Genomic DNA, 20,074 nt, shown 5'->3' with positions numbered 1-20,074 from the left:
ATAAAGATATAATTACTTTAAAAAACCCAAATCCTACCTAATATATTAAAAATATGAAAATTAAGATTTGTTTTTTATGTTAATTTTTTTTCACGATTATTTATAATAAAAAGAAAAAAAACTGGTATCTAACCATTAACATGTTATTTTATAATTAATAAAATTTCAATTTTTTTTTCATTAATTTTGACTTAAACTAATAAAATCAACTTATGACCCTATCGATTTTATTAATTTTATTATTAATTAATTTTTTCTAAACAATATTGTTTCAAATTTTTTAAAAAATAATTCAAAATTCTTGAAACAAAACTATATTAAATTGATGTATGTTGGCTTGGGTTGACCTACCCAACCTATAAGTCGAACTTTAGACCAATCATGTAACAAACTGTTTTTATAGATTCGAGCACATGTAAATAAAGTTTAATTAGTGTAGAGACACTATTGAGTAATTTGGGACCAAAATCTAGGACTTCGATAATATTTAAATAATAGTAATGTTCCTACAATAACAATAACGTTACATAACTTTAAGAATTTTTTTTTGGATGTACAAAGCACAAATAATAATAATAATTTTGGATGCAAAACATAGGCTTCAACGCAGATGGAGCAAGAAATTCCACACCAAGAAAAATCCAAATCAATGAGAGGCGAAGAGTTCTTGGTGTTTCTGCCATTATCAATTTTATTTTCTTTTACTCTCTTCATGTGAGTATATAAACTATCTTAACATTTACAATTCAACCCAAAATTGATAATGGCAGAAACACCAAGAACTCTTCGCCTCTCATTGAAGACCAGGCTCCTCCTCGCCGCCCACTCCTTTGGGATTCGCGCCGCCAGCCGTTCCGACCACACCGTAAACCGCAGCGTATTGAACATCTTCGACCCCAAGGCCGCTGCTTCCGCCAAACCAGTCAATGGGGTCTCCTCTTTCGACAACACTATTGACCCTACCCGCAACCTGTGGTTCCGCCTCTACGCCCCCACATCCACCGCCACTACGGATGCTCTGCCTGTGATCATATTCTTTCATGGTGGGGGCTTCGCATTCATGGCGGCTAACTCAAAATCTTTTGACGTACTCTGCCGGCGACTTGCACGTGAAATTAATGCAGTTGTTATCTCTGTTAACTATCGGCTTGCTCCTGAGTACAAGTACCCATGCCAGTACGAAGATGGCTTTGATGTTGAAATACATCGATGGCATGACCTTTGAGAATTTCCCAGCAAATTTGGATCTTGGAAGGTGTTTTATAGCAGGTGATAGTGCAGGGGGTAACTTGGCTCATCACGTCGTGCTCAAAGCTTGTGAACACACATTTTCTAACATAAAGATCAAGGGACTCATAGCAATGCAGCCATTTTTCGGAGGGGAAGAAAGGACAGAATCAGAAATCAAGCTTGTTGGGGTTCCTTTAATATCAGTGGAACGTACAGACTGGATGTGGAAGGCGTTTCTGCCTGAGGGATCGGACCGAAACCACTCGGTGGTTAATGTTTTCGGACCAAATGCGGTGGATATTTCAGGCGTGAAGTTCCCTGCTACGTTACTCTTTGTCGGAGGGTTCGATCCCTTGCAAGATTGGCAGAAGAGGTACCATGAGGGGCTGAAGAAATCTGGGAAAGAAGTACATTTGGTAGAGTATCCAAATGTTTTTCATGGGTTTTATTGCCTACCTGAATCGCCTGAATTTTCTTTGTTGATCGGTGAGGTGAAGAGTTTTGTGCAAAAGCAGTCATCTCTTACATAGGGTGAGGTGACGACGACATCTATTTTATTATTATATCTTATTCAATAATTAAATCGTATTTTAAATTGTAATGATTTTATTTACTATTGAAGATAGATTATATGTGTATTGAATTGTTCAATTATTTGATGTATTAGATTTGAGTGTTGTTATCTGTCCACAATAAATTACATAAATTACAATCTTAGTTACCAACACTACAGTCATTAAGCATCCTTCACATAACCTTGGTCGCCCTCATCACAGTGCCAAGTATCAATTTATACCCTTACCCACCATCATTATGGTGTTAAGTATCATTGTAATGTATCCTTAGCCACCAACACTATGGTAACCAATTATCTATCAATTCCCCTCCAATCTCCAAGTCATTGTGTTTACCCAATAACCACATTAATTAATTTACTCAATATGTTCGTCATATATTAATTATTTTACTCATAACATTTAGAATTTACTATTTTTAACTTCAATCAATTAATTTACATAATCTTTTCAAAACTTAACTATCCGGCTAACTCATTTCGATTGCCAATAATTCTGGTAATTTTATATAATTACCCACACTTTTGGTTAACCTTCCTCGGTTACCAATACATCTGGTAATTCCATACGAATTACTCAGCCTCCAGCTGACTTCTTTTGTTAGTCAATCAATCCTGTAATTCCATACGAATTACCCTATATCCAATTAACTTTCTTGTTAACCAATAAACCCGGTAATTCTCTTAATTGTTCAAGAAATCTGGCTAACCCATCTTGGTTGCCAAAGTCAATCCGGTAATTCCATACGAATTACCCATCATCCAGCTAACCTCTTTTGTTAGCCAATCAATCCGGTAATTCCATAAGAATTACCCATCATCCAGCTAACCTCTTTTGTTAGCCAATCAATCCGGTAATTCCATACGAATTACCCCATATCCAGTTAACTTCCTTGTTAACCAATAAACCCGGTAATTCTCTTAATTACCCAAGAAATCTGGCTAACCCATCTTGGTTGCCACAATCAATCCGGTAATTCCATACGAATTACCCAGCACCCGGCTAACCTCTTTTGTTAGCCAAATAATTTCGGTAATTTCTCTTAAATTACGAATAATTCTCATTTGTAATAATCACTAAACTTATTCATTGCTTCATTCTTTTAACATCAATTAAACACACAACACAAATATTTAAGAAAAACTAATAATTACAAAATAAGGTGATGAATCACCTACCTAGAATAGGTGCACGTGCTGCCACTCCGTGCAATTGTCCAGTCCTCACAGCTTTCCCTGTACCACCAGGGATTCAATTTTTATCAACAATACAACCAACATCACATCTTCTTTTAATTCTCATTCAACTAGTATTCTCAAACTAATCACAAGGAATTTTCTTTAAGAACTCATACTCTTACTCATTTTAATGTTTATATTCATTCTTATAATTTTGTTATCAAAACCATCACTCAGCAGCAATTCCAAGCAACGATTAAAAATTTTCTAATTCCGATCAATTAAGCTTAACTAACCCAGAACACTATCTAGTGTCTTAATCATAATTAAAGTTGTAAAACTCAGTTTTGGGCGTGATTTATCTCTATGAAAGGCTAAATATAGAGATACAACTTTTATGAAGAAACCAACTCCAAATTATTTTGTTTTAAGGCTCAAAATCAACAATCACAACAGCCCTTTCTTTATAGCTAAAATTTTGGACAACGAGGATTTTCATTCCTTGGAAATCTTTTTCAACTTCCAACTTATTTTCATGCAAAAGAAACATCATCCAAGGTCATTTGGCATCATTAAATCACAAATTCAAACCAATTCTAAAGCAAAACATTCAAACAATTTCCCTACCTCTACAATATAGCAAGATTAGACCAAAATAAGGAAACTCATTCCTTTTAAGATTTCTCCTATTATTATTATTATTAATACAACAAAATGATGAACTATTCATTTTCTTTTGCTTTCTCCTCGTGCGATTAAACATATGCGGCAAACCTTAACAATTAATTCTCAGATCATTATCACAACAATAATTTCACCCTACTAATTGGGATCCATGACAACCTTCATTAACTAAACATTTACTAAAAACACTTATGGCTAGCTTTAAATATGTTTTATTTTCCAAATTTCTTTCATTTCAATTTCTTCATGGTTCCACCCCATTTATATCCACACAAACAACAAGTTAGCTTTCTATTCAATCAACATGTTTTATTCAATCAACATGTTCATATAGCAATGTTCCTTACTATTCTTACACAATAATCATTCTTCCCCTCATATAAAGAATACACAATTAATCTATAATAATACTAATAACAAGAACATATTTTACCATTACATCTTCCACAAAACCTACACTCACACAATTCTAATTTCATCAAAACATGTATTTAATCAAGATTACTACATTTTGCCAAAACTAGCAATAGATTCAAAAGGAAATAAGTCATCAACCTCTAAATATTGTTTCAAACCCAACGGTCAGACTACATATCATAGAGTTGTACGGATTATGTTCTGTCCAATCGCTCCGTTCAGTTAGTAGAGGAGTGTAATGAGAACAACATATATCCAAAAATCAGCATGATTCAACGGTGGATTCCAGAGATATGGCCACCGGAGCATTATTGATTTTCTCCAAAATCTGCAGCTCTCTCCCCTTATCCACTTTTCTCTATCTCTTTTCTTTTTTTTTCTTTTTTTTTCTTTAAACTGGTGGCCTCTTTGCATTTTTATAGGCACCTTTTTTCATAATTACAATTTTGTCCCTCTTTCATGCTTTTATGTATTTTATTTTATTTTTCATGTAAACTATCTGGTTTATTTCTATTTAAATTGCTAGTCTTTACCAAACTCCGATTGGAATGAGATATTTAACCAAGGTGGGAAAACATATTAATAGACTTCATACAAAATTTCATCCCGATCCGACGATTGGATTGAGAGCTCTGCTTTCTAATGTAAAATTGGTCAGTTCATAACTTTTTATAAACAATCTAGATTTTTCTTGTTCAATCTTCACAAAAAAAATCATATCAATTATCATTCTAAACCTCTAAGGTCGTTTAATTATTTTGGAATGTATTCATTTTAGGATTTCCACCTTTATTTATTTATCGGCTTATTATCATTTCAAAATAACATCACTGATTTTTAAGCGGTGCTTGCACCTTCAGTCCTACCCTTTTCATTGTACTATTCTTTATTAACTCACTTATGTCCTAAAAATATTTTGTCATTTTTCTCATTATTTCATCCATCAAAACATGTTACCAGTTTCTCTGTCCTTATGAATTCTAAACCAAAATTCATTTTATGAAGGTCATCTCTTCCATTATATATCATTATTTATCTATTATTTCTAATCTTGGTTTCCATCACTCATTGAAATATTACCACTTTCAGTCTTACGTTTACATGAGGGTTTACACATCTACATATTTAAATTATAAATTTCCAGGGGTTTCACACTTCGATAATACTTAAATAATAGTAATGTTCCTACAATAACAATGACGTTACATAACTTAAAAGAATATATATATATATATATATATATATATATATATATATATTTGATGTACAAAGCACAAATAATAATAATTTTGGATTCCAAACATAGGCCGCAACGCAGATGGAGCAAGAAATTAATCCCAAGAAAAATCCAAATATAAGTTATTCCAACTTTCTTTCTATCCCAAGAAATCGTGAATGCTTGTAGCTTTTCATATAGTATAATATACACAGTGGCGGAACCATACAGGGGAAGAGGGAGCAACCCCCTATATTTTCTATCTGGTTAAATAATTCTTATTCTTCTCTAATAATTTTGCCTATAATAATTACTTAGAAAGATTTCTCAGCTCCTCCTTGTACAACTTTTGTAGCATATTGAAATTCAACTTTACCAGCTTTAGTACAGGTTCGATGTGCAGTTCGTCTTGCTCATAGTTGCTATTAACTTTTGCATCATATTAAAATTCAACTTTTCAGGCTTTAGTATAGGTTTGATGTGCAGCTCGTCTTGCTCATAGCTGCTATTTTACATTCACCTTTCAGTAAAGGTTGTCTAAACAAAAACTTCCATTAAATAAAATGAAACTTTAAGAATAGCAGCCGAGATCGCATAAGTCCAAGCTGGATAAAAATATAACTCTATCGGCTTATAAAAAATTGTAAGTTAGGAGTTAGTCATTTGTAATCAGTTTGTTATATTAAAATATTAATACAATAGCTTTACAAGGTTAAATTTTTTTTTTTGTTAGCAACTAATTGATCCAAGCTCTTTGTTCTTTTTTCACTATTGATCCTAGCTCTTTTCCTTTTATAAAATTTCTCTTCAAGCCTTAAGCTATTAATTAGTTAAGCAAGTAACCTCTTATACTTTATACTTTAGGAAAATTTCCTTCATCTTTTCTATTTGTTTCATTATCTAATTTTAGTTTTATTTTTTTATAATTAGTTATTGAAAATGTTAGAGTTTATAATAATTTATGGGTTTGTTGAATTAATGTGTATGGGTAATATTATATGATATGAATTTTGATGAATTAAAAAGTGTTTTGTTATGAATTTCATATGAAAAATGATGATAATGAATTTACTAATGATTAAAAATAAAGTACAGGACAACCAAAAAAATTAGGGATATAATTATAAATAAATTAAAAAATATATATTTAATATTTATGTTTAATCCACTTGTACAAAACAACAAGCCAGCAAGAACAACATCAATTTGTGACAATCCTTTTAAGCTATGATTTTAGATATTATGTATCATATGTCAGCATAGAATTGTTGCCAAGAACTTTCCTAGTCCTTAGAAGATTTAGAAATAAATAAATGAAAATTTATTGTATATATTGAGAAATATATTTTTAATGAGATTAAAAATAAAATAATTACAAAGTAGTTTTAAAATATAAAATCTCGAAGAGAACAATTATAATATAATTTTTTTCATTTTAAAAGTATTCTTAAATTAATTTTGCTTGACTTGAGTTGGTATATATATTTCAAATTAATTTCTATATATAACACATGTATGGATAACATATAATATCAAATATTTGTTAGTAATTTATCTTTTTATTTAAAAAATTCTAACTCCGCCCCTGAATATACACGCAGATGGAGAATGCTTATAGCTTTTGATGTCATGTGTTCCATTGAGGAAAAAGAGAAGAAAAAACCCTTTTTTTTCCCTCTTCATAATACATGGATTTAAGGTGGGTGGAGATTCAGTAATAAAAAAAAAAATTATTTTTAACATTAAAATATTAATTTAATATTTTTTTAAAATAAACAGATTTTTAAATGCACTCCAACATAATTCTGAGTACAAAAACAAATTATGTTTTAATTGCAGGCATAACAATCTTGGCAATAAGTACCATGATCCTTTCTAATTGAGTAAACTTTAGGATTTTTTGGGCAGCCACGTACATGCTTTAGGAGTTCTTTTTATCAAATCAATATTATATTAAAAGAAATTAAATTAATACAGATAAATAAATTATCTAAATATAATCAAACAATTAATCCATTTAATAGAAAAAACATTACTGAACCCATAAACTACATTAATCCCAGGAACGCAATCAAGCTTTAGCTTCAAACAACCGGAGGGAGATTCAGTGCAGTGGAAAACTTCAACATCTACTATGAAACTTGATTTGCTATCCAATCTGCACCAGTTTTTCATTGTGAGAAAACGTATTTTTGTTGCCGGAAAGTTGTCGACCAATAACTTTTTATCTTTTTCCAAAAAAAAATTGTGATTTTTTTTTTGCTTTCATCTTAAGCAAGGTTGGAAAGGGGAAGAGTGCTACATCTTGTGTGCAGTAGTTGTACTCAAATTCACTGAGGTAGAAGATTACTTTCTAGGCCCTCTCAATAGAGCACTGAAATTTACGATGTCTTCAGCTTCCATTTCACCGGCGATGAATACTTTTTACTTTTGACTTGTTTACGATGTTTGTTGTGATTTGGATCGACCAGAATTCAAGAATGTGTCTTCTCTCTCTTTTTATTTTTAATCTGTATTATATATTTTTTAAAAATAATTTATTGCTAGTTAATGATATAAGATAATTTATAATACTGAATAGATCTATTATTTTATTAGGTTACTTTAATGATAAATCAATATAGTATTTTTTTTATTTTTTGGATTTTTATCTCGGAGAAACTCAATAGGATGAAAATATAATATTAATCAAACTTCAAATTATAATTATTTATCATCCGAGTTACAAAAAAGGTATAAAGGGACGAAGGACATCCTTTGCGTTAGGATGCTCCCACTCCACTACTGACTCCCACCATTGTCTTGGACTTGCTAGGATATTTTTAAGAGAAGGGGGAGGAGATGGCTGGCCATTTTCAAGCAACGGAAGACAAATTGGCATCCTCTTCAGCTCCTTACAATCAATTACACAAATATCTTCAAGAGCATTGCAAATCAGTTTTGCACTGCAAATGCTTTTCAGTTCTGGTAAACCCAACAATTCCAGAGTTCTTAACTTCGGGAGAATGAATTCCGTGATGGAATTAGAGGTGATGCTTTCTTCATCTGTTGTTCCTATTATCTCCTCCATTTTCTCACAAAAGCAAACACTGATCACTTCCAGGTTTACGAGGTTTGGCAACAACACAAGTGGGAACAACTTCTTCATACTCTTACATCTACGGCAAGAAAACTCTTTAAGACCAGAAAACGTACCGTTACATGATGGCAATCGTGGTGGAGCATAGCAGAACCAAGAAGATGAAACCAAGCTCTCCATGCTACCGCAACCATAAATCGTGATGACCTCTAGTTCAGTTGCATTCTCTAATGACAAAACATCACATAAACTTCTTGCATCGATGCATTCACAAACCAATCCTTGAATGCCATTTAAGAACTTGACCTGAAAATCTCCATCTCCATTGATGCTCAAATTACCCAACCCAACTGTTTTACTTGGAAAATTATTAATTTGTGCCCAATAATGTGCATTCACCATTCCTACTAAAATTTTATATGTGCTTAATGATTGAATCCCATACCGAGATCTGAGATACTCCATGAAGTCAGAGAAACCTTCGAAATGGCATTCCAAACTTTCCAAATTTCTCAAAGATCCTACTTCCTTTCCTTTAACTGTTATCGGAGGATCACCTCGCACCATAAACTCTTCTAGTACAAAGTCTTGCAGGTGAGAGAGTTTTGGTAATATCCCACTAGGAAACTCCTTTTCACCACATCCAGTCATTCTAAGATACCTCAGGTTGGTGAGGCATTCCATTCCTTGCGGCATCTTTTCAAGCGTAGTCCAAGAGAGATTCAACCTCTTCAGTGCCGTGAGCTTCTTTAATGATGGAACATGTTTTAATTTATCACAATGACTGAGCAATAATGCAGTGAGACTCACCAAATCAGAGACAGAGTCTGGCAAATTTTCAATACCTGTGCAAGACAGATCGAGGACCTTGAGCCCATGCAATTGCTTGAAAAATGAATCCGCAATAAATCCCAACCAACGATTTTGACATAGCAATAGAGTTGATAGATAGGGACACCTAGGTGAATGGCCGGTAGGAATTTCTTCATATTCGTTTTGCATTAGTGAAACTATCGTCAGATTCTCCGTCCACTCCTCTGCATCTGGCAACTCTTTTAATTGTGCACCTGCTTTAACCATGCCTCGAGAGTTCTCTAGCAGTATTTGAATGGCCATGTCCCTAATCAAGTCATGCATCTTGACACGTCTAGGACTACCCATCATTTGAGCTCTTTCTAATAGGCAGACATGTTCAAGTCTATTAAGCATTGTGTGGCCCTCGTCAAATGCATATTTTCTGCTCCTCATTCCTTTAATTATTCCGACATCGATCAAATAACCTATCAACTCCTCCCTTTCAATCCTATGATCTTCAGGAAATAATGCACAGTACAACAGACATTGTTGGAGTGCTAAATCACCTAGCCGATCATAACTAAGCCTCAATAACTTGAATACTTTCATGTCCCTAAATTCCGATTCTTTCAATTTATTCAATGTATTTCTCCACTGATGGAGGTCATCTACTCCCCTCAAGCTTCTTGCCACTGTAATAATTCCCAACGGCAAACCAGCACATTCCCTTGCAATATCTTTTGCAATTCCTTCCACTTCTGATTCCCTTGCAATATCTTTTGCAATTCCTCCCACTTCTGATGAAAGTGCTATGTCACATCCAAGATTCTCCTTGAACAAAATCCAAGCTTCTCCCTCACAAAGTGGCTTCACTTGGATTTTGTGATGGCAAGCAATTCGATGACAAATTGTTTCTGATCGAGTTGTCAAAATCAGCTTGCATCCTTTCAACGAGATAGGAATTCCAACTTCGTGTAACTCAAAATTGTTCCACAAATCATCTAAAATGAGAATCCATTTTTGTTTTTTCCTTAATTCTTCTAACAATTTGGCAGCTCTATGCAATTCATCATTTTCTCTTGAAAGATCTAGATCAAGATGTTTAGCAATAAGATTCTGCAATCTATTAATGCTGAAATCTTGAGACACAGTCACCCACCAAATATAATTACAAATATCTGGTTTTTGTAGAAGCTCATTATAGATATGTTGCAGTATTGTCGATTTACCAACTCCTCCCATCCCATAAATACCAATGGTTGAGACTTTACCGTCCATTAACAAAGACCATAGCACCTTCGTATTTTCTTTAAATACCTGACCCATTGGCTTTGTAGAGCTAGTAGGTAATGGAACTCCTCTAGTCTTGTTGTATTTCAGACCTTCAGAGGATCTAGCTCCTGCGCCAGCCTGGATTGCTGATCTTCCACTAGTCTCCACAACCTTCTCCTCCACTGGTTCTGTCCTCACTCTAACCATGTCCAGTGCATCATGCCTAGTTACATCATCGTTTACTGATGGAGCACAAGGTTGATCATAACATTTTCCAATGTCACGACAAAATTGGGATGAATCTCCTCGAGGCTCATCAGCTTGATTAATTGATGGCCTCTCACAAGAGCTACCTCTCTCCAGATGCTGCACTTGTTCTGTTCTCGGTACAGTTTCAAATGCATCATGCAGACGCTCCACATCCTCATCTTCCTGCATTAAATAGGTAGAGATTTCATTCAGCTTCTGCGCCTTTGAAAGGGCAGAGTGTATCTGAACCCAAGTACTATCAGCAAATTGATCCGCTAAATCTGTTCTTTGTGTTGCTTCTCCTCTATTCTCATGAGCATCAACTCCGAGTCTCCAAGGAGAGACACTTCTGTCAACATGCTGAAAAGATCCTTCACCAGTGTTTTCCATGCCATTTGCCGCTTCTAAACGCGAATGAATTCTCTCACGCCCAACACCTTGTGCCAAATTACCAAGTACTGCATTGTCTTGTTCTTGTGGACAGGTGGAAATGTCAACATTGCTTGAACTTGCTATGCTTTTATGTCTTTTGTTGCCAACATGCATAGCTAGAAAGGCTGCTTCTTGAACTTCTTTAGGCACCTGACCACAAATGCCAACACCATGCCCTCTCTCTCCTGATAAATGCCATTTGATCCTCGAAATGGAAGTACCATTGGCAAATAAATGCCCACAAAACTTACACTTCTTGCTTCCATCATTCATATCTTCAACTTCATTCCAAAACGGATCATCTGATCTACCCATTTTGTCCTACAGATAAAAAGGGTCAAAATATTGAATAAAAATTAATGGAAGTACGTTAATTGGAAAAGGAAGGTTGAAACTAAAATAATAAGTTACAAACAGCTAAGAAACTAAGAAGAAAAAACAATGAATTCAAGGTTAACTTGGGGTCAATTTAGTTTGAACTCCTTGAGGCATGGATTGTTACAACTGAGAAATTATTTATTTTTGGAAACTGTTGATGATCCTATCTCCAAAGTTTCTCATTAGAATGTCTACAACTTGTGTTTTCCTTGAAAGATTCAAACCAGAGGTACATGTGAAAAACAAAATGAAGAAGATGGATTGTAAATAATTTACCTGGATTCAAGTTGTGCTTCAAGTGCTGGTTTGCTTAAGCAGTATTCAGCAAAAAAGACAAGAACAGAGACGAATATACGGTTTAAAAATAACAAGGAAGTTGCAAGATGTTGAGCTCCAGATGATTCGATTCAATCAGAAAAGGAAGCACTGATCATCAGAAAGGTTTAAGAAATTTGATGAGGGAAATCGGGAAATCAATGGTATAATGAGATAAGATTTGGAGGAGAATGTTACAGCAGCAAAGATTATTGTATTGTTTGAGAAGAAGGAAGTTGCTAGGAAGGAAGCCACAAACTTTACCTACCAAAGATTATATTATAAGATATGGCAAGTTGCTGTACACCTCAAATTTGCTTTTCTTTTGTCTAGCGATGCATATAATTAAAAACTTCAACAAAAGAATCAGAAGCTAATTGCTGGCCGAGTTAACGTGTAGACCCACCCCATTGTTGAAACTTTGAAAAAGCTGAACTGAAAAGGCTATGAATGATGCCTCTCACAGATTCTCTATGAATGATGCCTCTCACTCCTCCCCCATCATTATCTGATCCACTCCCTAAGAATTTAACGAAGAACAGCATTAGCAAAAAAAAAAAAAAATAGTGCTTAGGGGTACTGAAACAACCGTTTTATATATAACTTAATAAATTCTACTTATGAATATCTACTTGGTTCACACCTTGAGATTGAGAGATCAGGCAGAAACACAAGTTTGATCGCTCCTAGAAAGGTTCAAAAACTGCTTTTCCGAGTTAGGATTTCCATAATGATTCCTGAGCAGTAAGCGTCCTATTCGTTTTGGTTTTACAACTAGTTTCGTTGCCCACGCTTTGGTATGGGTACGGATTCGAGGTGTCAGCTGTTGAATATTAAACTCAATCTAGATGGTCAAGGAAGGCAACCACCAGCTGCCACCGACCAGCCGCCAGCCACCAGCTGCATGCCGCCAGCCGCCTTCACACCACCGTCCACGACCGCCTTCACACTTGAAGGTTGAATTATCTTGTTTTGAATTTGTGTATAAATAGCTAGCTAAGCTTATGTTATTTTGTGTGGAGAGAATAGAGAAAAACACTAGAGAGAAAGAGAGAGGGCGTGTATTGTTAAGCTTTTGTGTTAATTGTAAGCTTTTGTTCCTGTAATAAAACAGTGTGTTTTATCCCCTCCGAGTGTTTCAAAGCCACCACCAGTGGTTTCTCCCACCAACAATTGGTATCAGAGCCCCGTTCGTCAGAAAAAAGAAGTGTTTTGGGAGATTTCCGAATTTTCAAAGTTGTCCAAAACAAGTTTTGATCATTCCAAAGTGTAGAGCTAATCCATACGAACTCACTGGTGCAAACATCAGCTTGATCGGAGACGGAGGTATCCCACACGCGCCACCTGAAGATTATGCACTGTTTGACCACGCGCATCCCACGCGCCCAGAGGTAGACGACGACTGAGACACACGCGCGCCATATTCAAGCCGCGCCGAGCCACTAAGCCGACTTCAAAGCCGAGCCGCTCGATAGCCGCAGCCGAGCCGATAGAATATTCCGCAGAATATTCCCGGTTCAACCCCAGCGAACCGCCCGACGCCCAGAATTGGTTTTTGGACCGGTTCACCCATTTGCTGACCTGATTTCTACAAAGTCAGACCGATTCCCGACTATTTCGACCATTCCGGATCGATCTACAGTGTCGGTTTTGCCAAATTCAACTCCCAGAAGGAGATATAGTCATTAAAAGAGCAAAATGACTACAGAAAGTACACAAACACTCATCCCGAAGCTGACCAAAGACAACTATGATAGTTGGTGCATCAGATTGAAAGCATTCCTTAGTTCACAAGAGTGTTTGGAGATTGTACACTATGGTTATGATGAACCAGAGTCCAAAGAAGAAGATGCTTTACAAGAGGCACAGAAGCAAGCCCTGAAAGTCAACAGAAAGAAGGACAACAAAGCAAAGACCATCATCTACCAAGGTCTTGATAAAGATACATTCGAGATCATTGCTTCCGCTGAAACATCACATGATATATGGGAGGCTCTCCAACAAAAGTACAAAGGTGCTGACAGAATCAAGAAGATTCGTCTTCAATCTTTGCGAGGTGAATTTGAGTTATTACAAATGAAGTCCTCAGAATCAATTTCTGATTATCACACAAGGATTATGGTGATAGTCAATCAAATGAGGAGAAATGGAGAAGCCATCGTCGATTCTCGAATTACTGAGAAAATTTTGAGATCCCTAGATCCAAAATTTGATTTTGTTGTTGTCGCTATTGAAGAGTCCAAGGAAGTGGACAAGTTGACAGTGGATGAACTTATGAGTTCTTTACAAGCTCATGAGCAGAAGATTGTAAAGCGAAATGGAGATAAGGCCATCGAGCATGCCTTACAAGCAAAGCTGTCTCTCAAGGACAGATATGATCAAGGGGAGACTTCAACAAGTGGATATACCACTCAAGCAGGAAGTCAACAATCCAGAGGAGGATTCCAGAGATTCCAAGGAAGAGGTTCTTGGAATACAAGCTTCAGAGGAAGAGGTGGTAGAAACACCACCAGAGGAGGTCGAGGACAACAAGCATTCACTCCTAGAGGAAGAGGAGGCGGTTACAATAACCGTGACAAGAGGAATATCCGTTGGAGATACGTGAGCAAGCCAACTATGCAGAGAAGGATGACAGAGAAGAAGCTCCATTTCTTGTCCAACAAGAACTTGGCGAGAAACAGGAGAATATGTGGTATCTAGATACTGGAGCCAGCAATCACATGTGCGGCTACCGAGAGTTATTTGGTGATCTAGATGAGACCAAGCAAGGTCTAGTTACTTTTGGAGATACCTCAAAGGTTCCATTCAAAGGTAAAGGCAGCATCCCAATCAAGTTGAAGAACGGCGATTCCAGCTACATCGCCAATGTTTATTATGTCCCAGCCATAAAGCAGAACCTGATCAGCTTAGGTCAACTTATGGAGAGAGGTTATACTTTTTACTCGAAGAATTGTCATCTGACAATTAGAGACAACAATTGGAGATTAATGGCCTATGTGAAAATGTCCAAGAATAGGATGTTTCCTTTGAACATCCAGTATGATGCAGCAAAGTGTTTGAGTGCCATCACCAACAGTGAAGAATGGCTTTGGCACCTGAGGCTTGGACATCTGAATTTCACGAGCTTGAAGATGCTAGCAAGCAAGAAGATGGTCAAAGGTATGCCTCACATTGATCATCCAGATGAAGTCTGTGAGAGTTGTGTCCTCAGCAAACATCATAAATCCAGTTTTGCCAAAGAAGTCAACTGGAAAGCAAAGAGGCCACTGGAGTTAGTACACACAGATGTGTGTGGCCCAATTACGCCTATGTCGACTGGACAAAATAGGTACTTCCTCACTTTTATTGATGATTTTAGCAGAAAGACGTGGATATACTTTCTGAAGAGGAAGTCAGAAGTATTCAATTGTTTTAAAGATTTTAAAGCAATTGTGGAGAAGCAAAGTGGCTACATGATCAGAACCGTGAGATCTGATCAAGGTGGAGAATATACAGCAAATGACTTTGAAGCCTATTGTACACAACAAGGCATCAGACATCAGACAACACCAGCTTATACACCACAGCTGAATGGTGTAGTTGAAAGGAAGAATCGCACGATTCTTGACATGGCAAGAAGTCTGCTCAAAGCAAAGAAGTTGCCCAAACAATACTGGGCTGAAGCTGTATCATGTGCAGTGTATCTACTGAATCGATGCCCAACCAGAAGTTTGCAATCTGTCACTCCAGAAGAAGCATGGAGTGGTCACAAACCAAGTGTTACTCATCTACGAGTATTTGGTTGTGTGGCATATGCAAAGATCCCAGATGCAAGAAGGAGAAAGCTCGATGATAAGAGCGAGAAATGCATCTTTGTCGGATATGGTGAAAGAAGGATGGGATACAAGCTGTATAATCCCATCACGAAGAAGGTGATTATGAGTAGAGATGTTATCTTTGAAGAAGATAAATCTTGGGAATGGAATGATGATCAAGAAGCAGTCAAATGGATCAACATTGATTTGATCCTTGAAGGTGAAGAAGTACCAACAGTACTTATCGAAGAATCGATTGTGCCAGCAGTTGAACCACAAAGTCCGGTGATTATGCCAGCAGCTGAACCACAAAGTCCGGTACACAGATTCCTTGTATTCAACAGGAGGAACACACCAGGAGCATCATCATCAACACCACCATCAGCATCCTCGTCAGAAGGACCAAGAAGGATGAGAAATCTTGACGAGTTGTACGATGCCACGCAAGTCATCGAAGATACAACTCTATTTTGTTTCTTTGCAGATAATGACCCACTTAGCTTCAACAAAGCTATCACAGAAGAGAAGATAGAAGCAATGGATGAAGAAATACATGCCATTGAGAAGAATGATACCTGGAAGCCGACTCATCCACCAGAAAACAAGAAAGCAATAGGTGTCAAAAGGGTCTACAAGACGAAAGCCAAATTAGTGGATAAAGGCTACAAGCAGAGAGAAGGCATTGAAATGAGAAGTGTTCATGCTTGGCATGACATCCCTCGATTGAGTTTAAAGGGGAGATTTGTTGAATATTAAACTCAATCTAGATGGTCAAGGAAGGCAACCACCAGCTGCCACCGACCAGCCGCCAGCCACCAGCTGCATGCCGCCAGCCGCCTTCACACCACCGTCCACAGCCGCCTTCACACTTGAAGGTTGAATTATCTTGTTTTGAATTTGTGTATAAATAGCTAGCTAAGCTTATGTTATTTTGTGTGGAGAGAATAGAGAGAAACACTAGAGAGAAGAGAGAGGGCGTGTATTGTAAGCTTTTCCAGTGTTTGTAAGCTATTTGTTCTTGTAATAAAACCTTGTGTTTTATCCCCTCTGAGTGTTTCAAAGCCACCACCAGTGGTTTCTCCCACCAACATCAGCAACGTTCTCCTGAGCATAAACTCTTCTTTAAAACAAAAGGCGTATATGGTTATTGTAAGGCATAATCCTGCAAAGTGTGAGTGCTTTCTTGCCTCTATGACATGGATATGGCTTAGAAATTATAGAGAATCTGTGAGTTCCAGTTTTGTATATATGTTGGTGTGCCTCTCATTAGCGAAAAAGGCTAAATGTTGTTTATTGCACGCTGCTAATTGAGAAATACAGAACTCAGTTCAACCCAGCAAGCTGCTGCATCAGAGTTAAGGCAGTGATTGGGAACGCGGTTCAACCTGCGTCCCCAGAAAATTTGAATTTTTTTTTTGTTAAAATTTAATATGATTTGTACGTTTTAGATCATTTTGATGTGCTGATGTCAAAAATAATTTTTAAAAAATAAAAAAACATCATTTGTATGCATTTTGGCACGAAAAGTTATTTGAAAAACACCCGCAACCACACTGTCAAACACGCTCAAACTCCATAGCAGTCAGCACAATCTATGAAGACAAAATTGAAAACAAAACAATCAATGACTAAAATAAAAAAATGCATCTAAGGCTTAGAAAAAACTGAGATAAAACACTATTTTTCACTCTTGATACATGGTCCCAAATGCCAACAACCGAGCATAAAAAGGTTTCTACACCATGGTGCCTTTTCCTTATTATAAATATAAAATAAAATTTAAGTCAAGGAGGTCCAGTCTTAAATGCTCCAAACGTTATCCATGTCTCAAGCTTATGTGATCCAAGAATTCATATTTATTACAAAATTATAATTTAATATGAGTTTTTATCTTATGATTCAAGAAGTTTATATTGTAAATTCAAGAATTTTAAGTTTATAGTCAATTTTATAATTCATAAAAATATTTGATCCCTGAATTAGTTTTCTAATTGTGTTCTTAATCCCTGAATTTGTTTTCTAATTGTTTTGCATAAATTCTTAAGAATAAAAATATTTTAACAATAGTTTTTGTGCTAATATTTAATTTAAGTAACCCCAAAGACTACTAATTTATATTTTGATATTAAAAGGGTCTCTATCTCCACTCGCTGGCAACTCTTCTTTAAAACAAAAGGCGGATGACATGGATATGGATCTGAATCTGTGAGTTCCAGTTTTGTATATATGTTGGTGTGCCTCTCATTAGTGAAAAAGCTAAATGCTGTTTATTGCACTCTGCTAATTGGGAAATACAGAACTCAGTTCAACCCAGCAAGTTGCTGCATCAGAGTTAGAACTCCATAGCAGTCAGCGCGCACAATCTATGATGATAAAATGGAAAACAAAACAATCAATGACTAAAATTACAAAATGCATCAAAGGTTTAGAAACATCTGAGATAAAACACTATTTTTCTCTCTTGATGCATGGTAGAAGTCTGAGCATATTTATTTATTTTTTTAATTTTAATTTTAATAATAGTTCTGTTCTTTCTACCCCAAGAAATCATAATTTCATTAAACAAGATTCTAAAGCCCATATTTAGATAAATTAGAAGAAAGACCTATAAACTAGTGCAAAAGACGTATAAATTAGCCTAACAAATCATACCCAGAGAAGCAAAAGCCAGAAACAAGCCAGCTCAATTTTTTTTATTAAATAGACTTGTTAACATTTTTTTTATTTATTAACATAAATAATTTTAAATTAATTTATTTAAATATATAAGAAATGTTTAAAATAACTAAACACAATGACTTTTGGCTACCTAACTAGCTTTTGGCATTAAACGTGTTTGGAAATGCAGTAGCAGTTGCTTTTCAAAGTACTTTTCATTGCAAAACACATTAAAATAATATTTATTATTTTTTAAAAATTATTTTTGATATTAGCACATTAAAATAATTTGAAAACATCAAAAATATATTAATTTAAAATAAAAAAATTAATTTTTTTCAATAACACTTTTGAATCACAGTAGCAAACACACCTTTAACCCCGTAACCTCGTCCCAAATGCCAGCAACCGAGCATAAAAAGGTTTCTACACCATGGTGCCTTTTCCTTATTATAAATATAAAATAAAATTTAAGTCAAGGAGGTCCAGTCTTAAACGCTCCAAACATTATCCATGTCTCAAGCTTATGTTATCCAAGAATTCATATTTATTACAAAATTATAATTTTATATGAGTTTTTATCTTATGATTCAAGAAGTTTATATTGTAAATTCAAGACGAGGAAACAGTTTCTATTTTATAATTCATACAAATATTTGATCCCTGAATTAGTTTTCTAATTGTTTTGCATAAATTCTTAAGAATAAAAATATTTTAACAATAGTTTTTGTGCTAAAAATGTTACTCTAATATTCGACTTTTAATTCAAATTGTATTTAAATAGTTAAATGTTTTTCTCTTTAATAAATCCATTATTGGATTTAAAATTTATAACTTATTTTATAATTCAAAATGGAGATTTGGTTTGTTTTTTAAGTTTTTTATTTTTGTAAAATTAATTAAAGAAATATAAATAAATAAATCAAGTTATGTCGGCTTAACTCAATTCGGCAAAATCAAAGACACAAGTGAATAATAAATTTCAATATTCAAAGTTGAAGACCGGTGGAGCAAAATCCGACTCTAATCTAGAGCGTGTTTGGGAATACGGTGCAAATCGCGTTCCCTTAACGTTTGATTTTAAAAAAAATAATAATTTTTTATATTTTTAAATCGTTTTTGTGTGCTAATATCAAAAAATAATTTTTAAAATATTAAAATATATATTATTTTAATATATTTTTAACTAAAAACTATTTTAAATTATTACCGCTACAATATTCCAAACACACCATAATCTCGTCACTTTTTATAGACCTCTTAATTTCCAAGAGAGCCTTAACCATTCCTTTATGCAAGTGTACGCTTTGCCAAACAATCCTTTAGGATATTGGGTTAACAGGCCAGGACTAATTTGGACTCTTCGTTGGCGATAACAGTGATGGGAATGATGACACTTCTCTACATCCTTGACCATTTCAATTCCGAGAAACTCCCCCACCATCCCATAAAAAAATAGGCCTTCTTCTTTGAAGACTTTTCCCAATTAGTCTTTATATTTTAGAAATTGTCTTCAACATGCATTAACAAGTTTAATTACTCTTAAATTGTCCTTAAATAAGTATTTTTCTTTAATCTAATAAAAATATAATTACTTAAAAAAACTCAAATCCTACCTAATTTATTAAAAAAACGAAAATTAAGATTTGTTTTATGTTAAACTTTTTTTTCATGGTTATTTGTAAAGTAGAAACTGTAACCTTACCTTTAACATATTATTTTATAATTATTAAATTTCAAATCTTTTGTTTTATTAATTTTGACTTAAACTAATAAACTTTTTTTTTTAAGAGAATTCAGAA

The 20,074-nt window shown here is 34.9% G+C and overlaps 1 protein-coding gene and 1 pseudogene across 1 annotated transcript in view; one reads left to right on the top strand and one right to left on the bottom strand.

Moving 5' to 3' along the window:
* The window catches only part of LOC18108050 (probable disease resistance protein At4g27220), a 49,165-nt gene extending 37,723 nt beyond the window's left edge, over window positions 1–11,442 (bottom strand). Inside the window, exon 1 of the mRNA XM_052449663.1 lies at window positions 9,107–11,442. Within this exon, the coding sequence (XP_052305623.1) occupies window positions 9,107–11,442 (2,336 nt within the window). The remainder of the gene's footprint in view (window positions 1–9,106) is intronic.
* The window catches only part of LOC18110118 (probable carboxylesterase 18), a 21,123-nt pseudogene continuing 1,743 nt past the window's right edge, over window positions 695–20,074 (top strand).

This window comes from Populus trichocarpa, chromosome 19 (genome assembly GCF_000002775.5).
Source record: "Populus trichocarpa isolate Nisqually-1 chromosome 19, P.trichocarpa_v4.1, whole genome shotgun sequence".
Lineage (NCBI taxonomy): Eukaryota > Viridiplantae > Streptophyta > Magnoliopsida > Malpighiales > Salicaceae > Populus > Populus trichocarpa.
The sequence above is the reverse complement of the archived record's forward strand: the minus strand, read 5'-3'. Positions and strand labels throughout refer to the sequence as shown.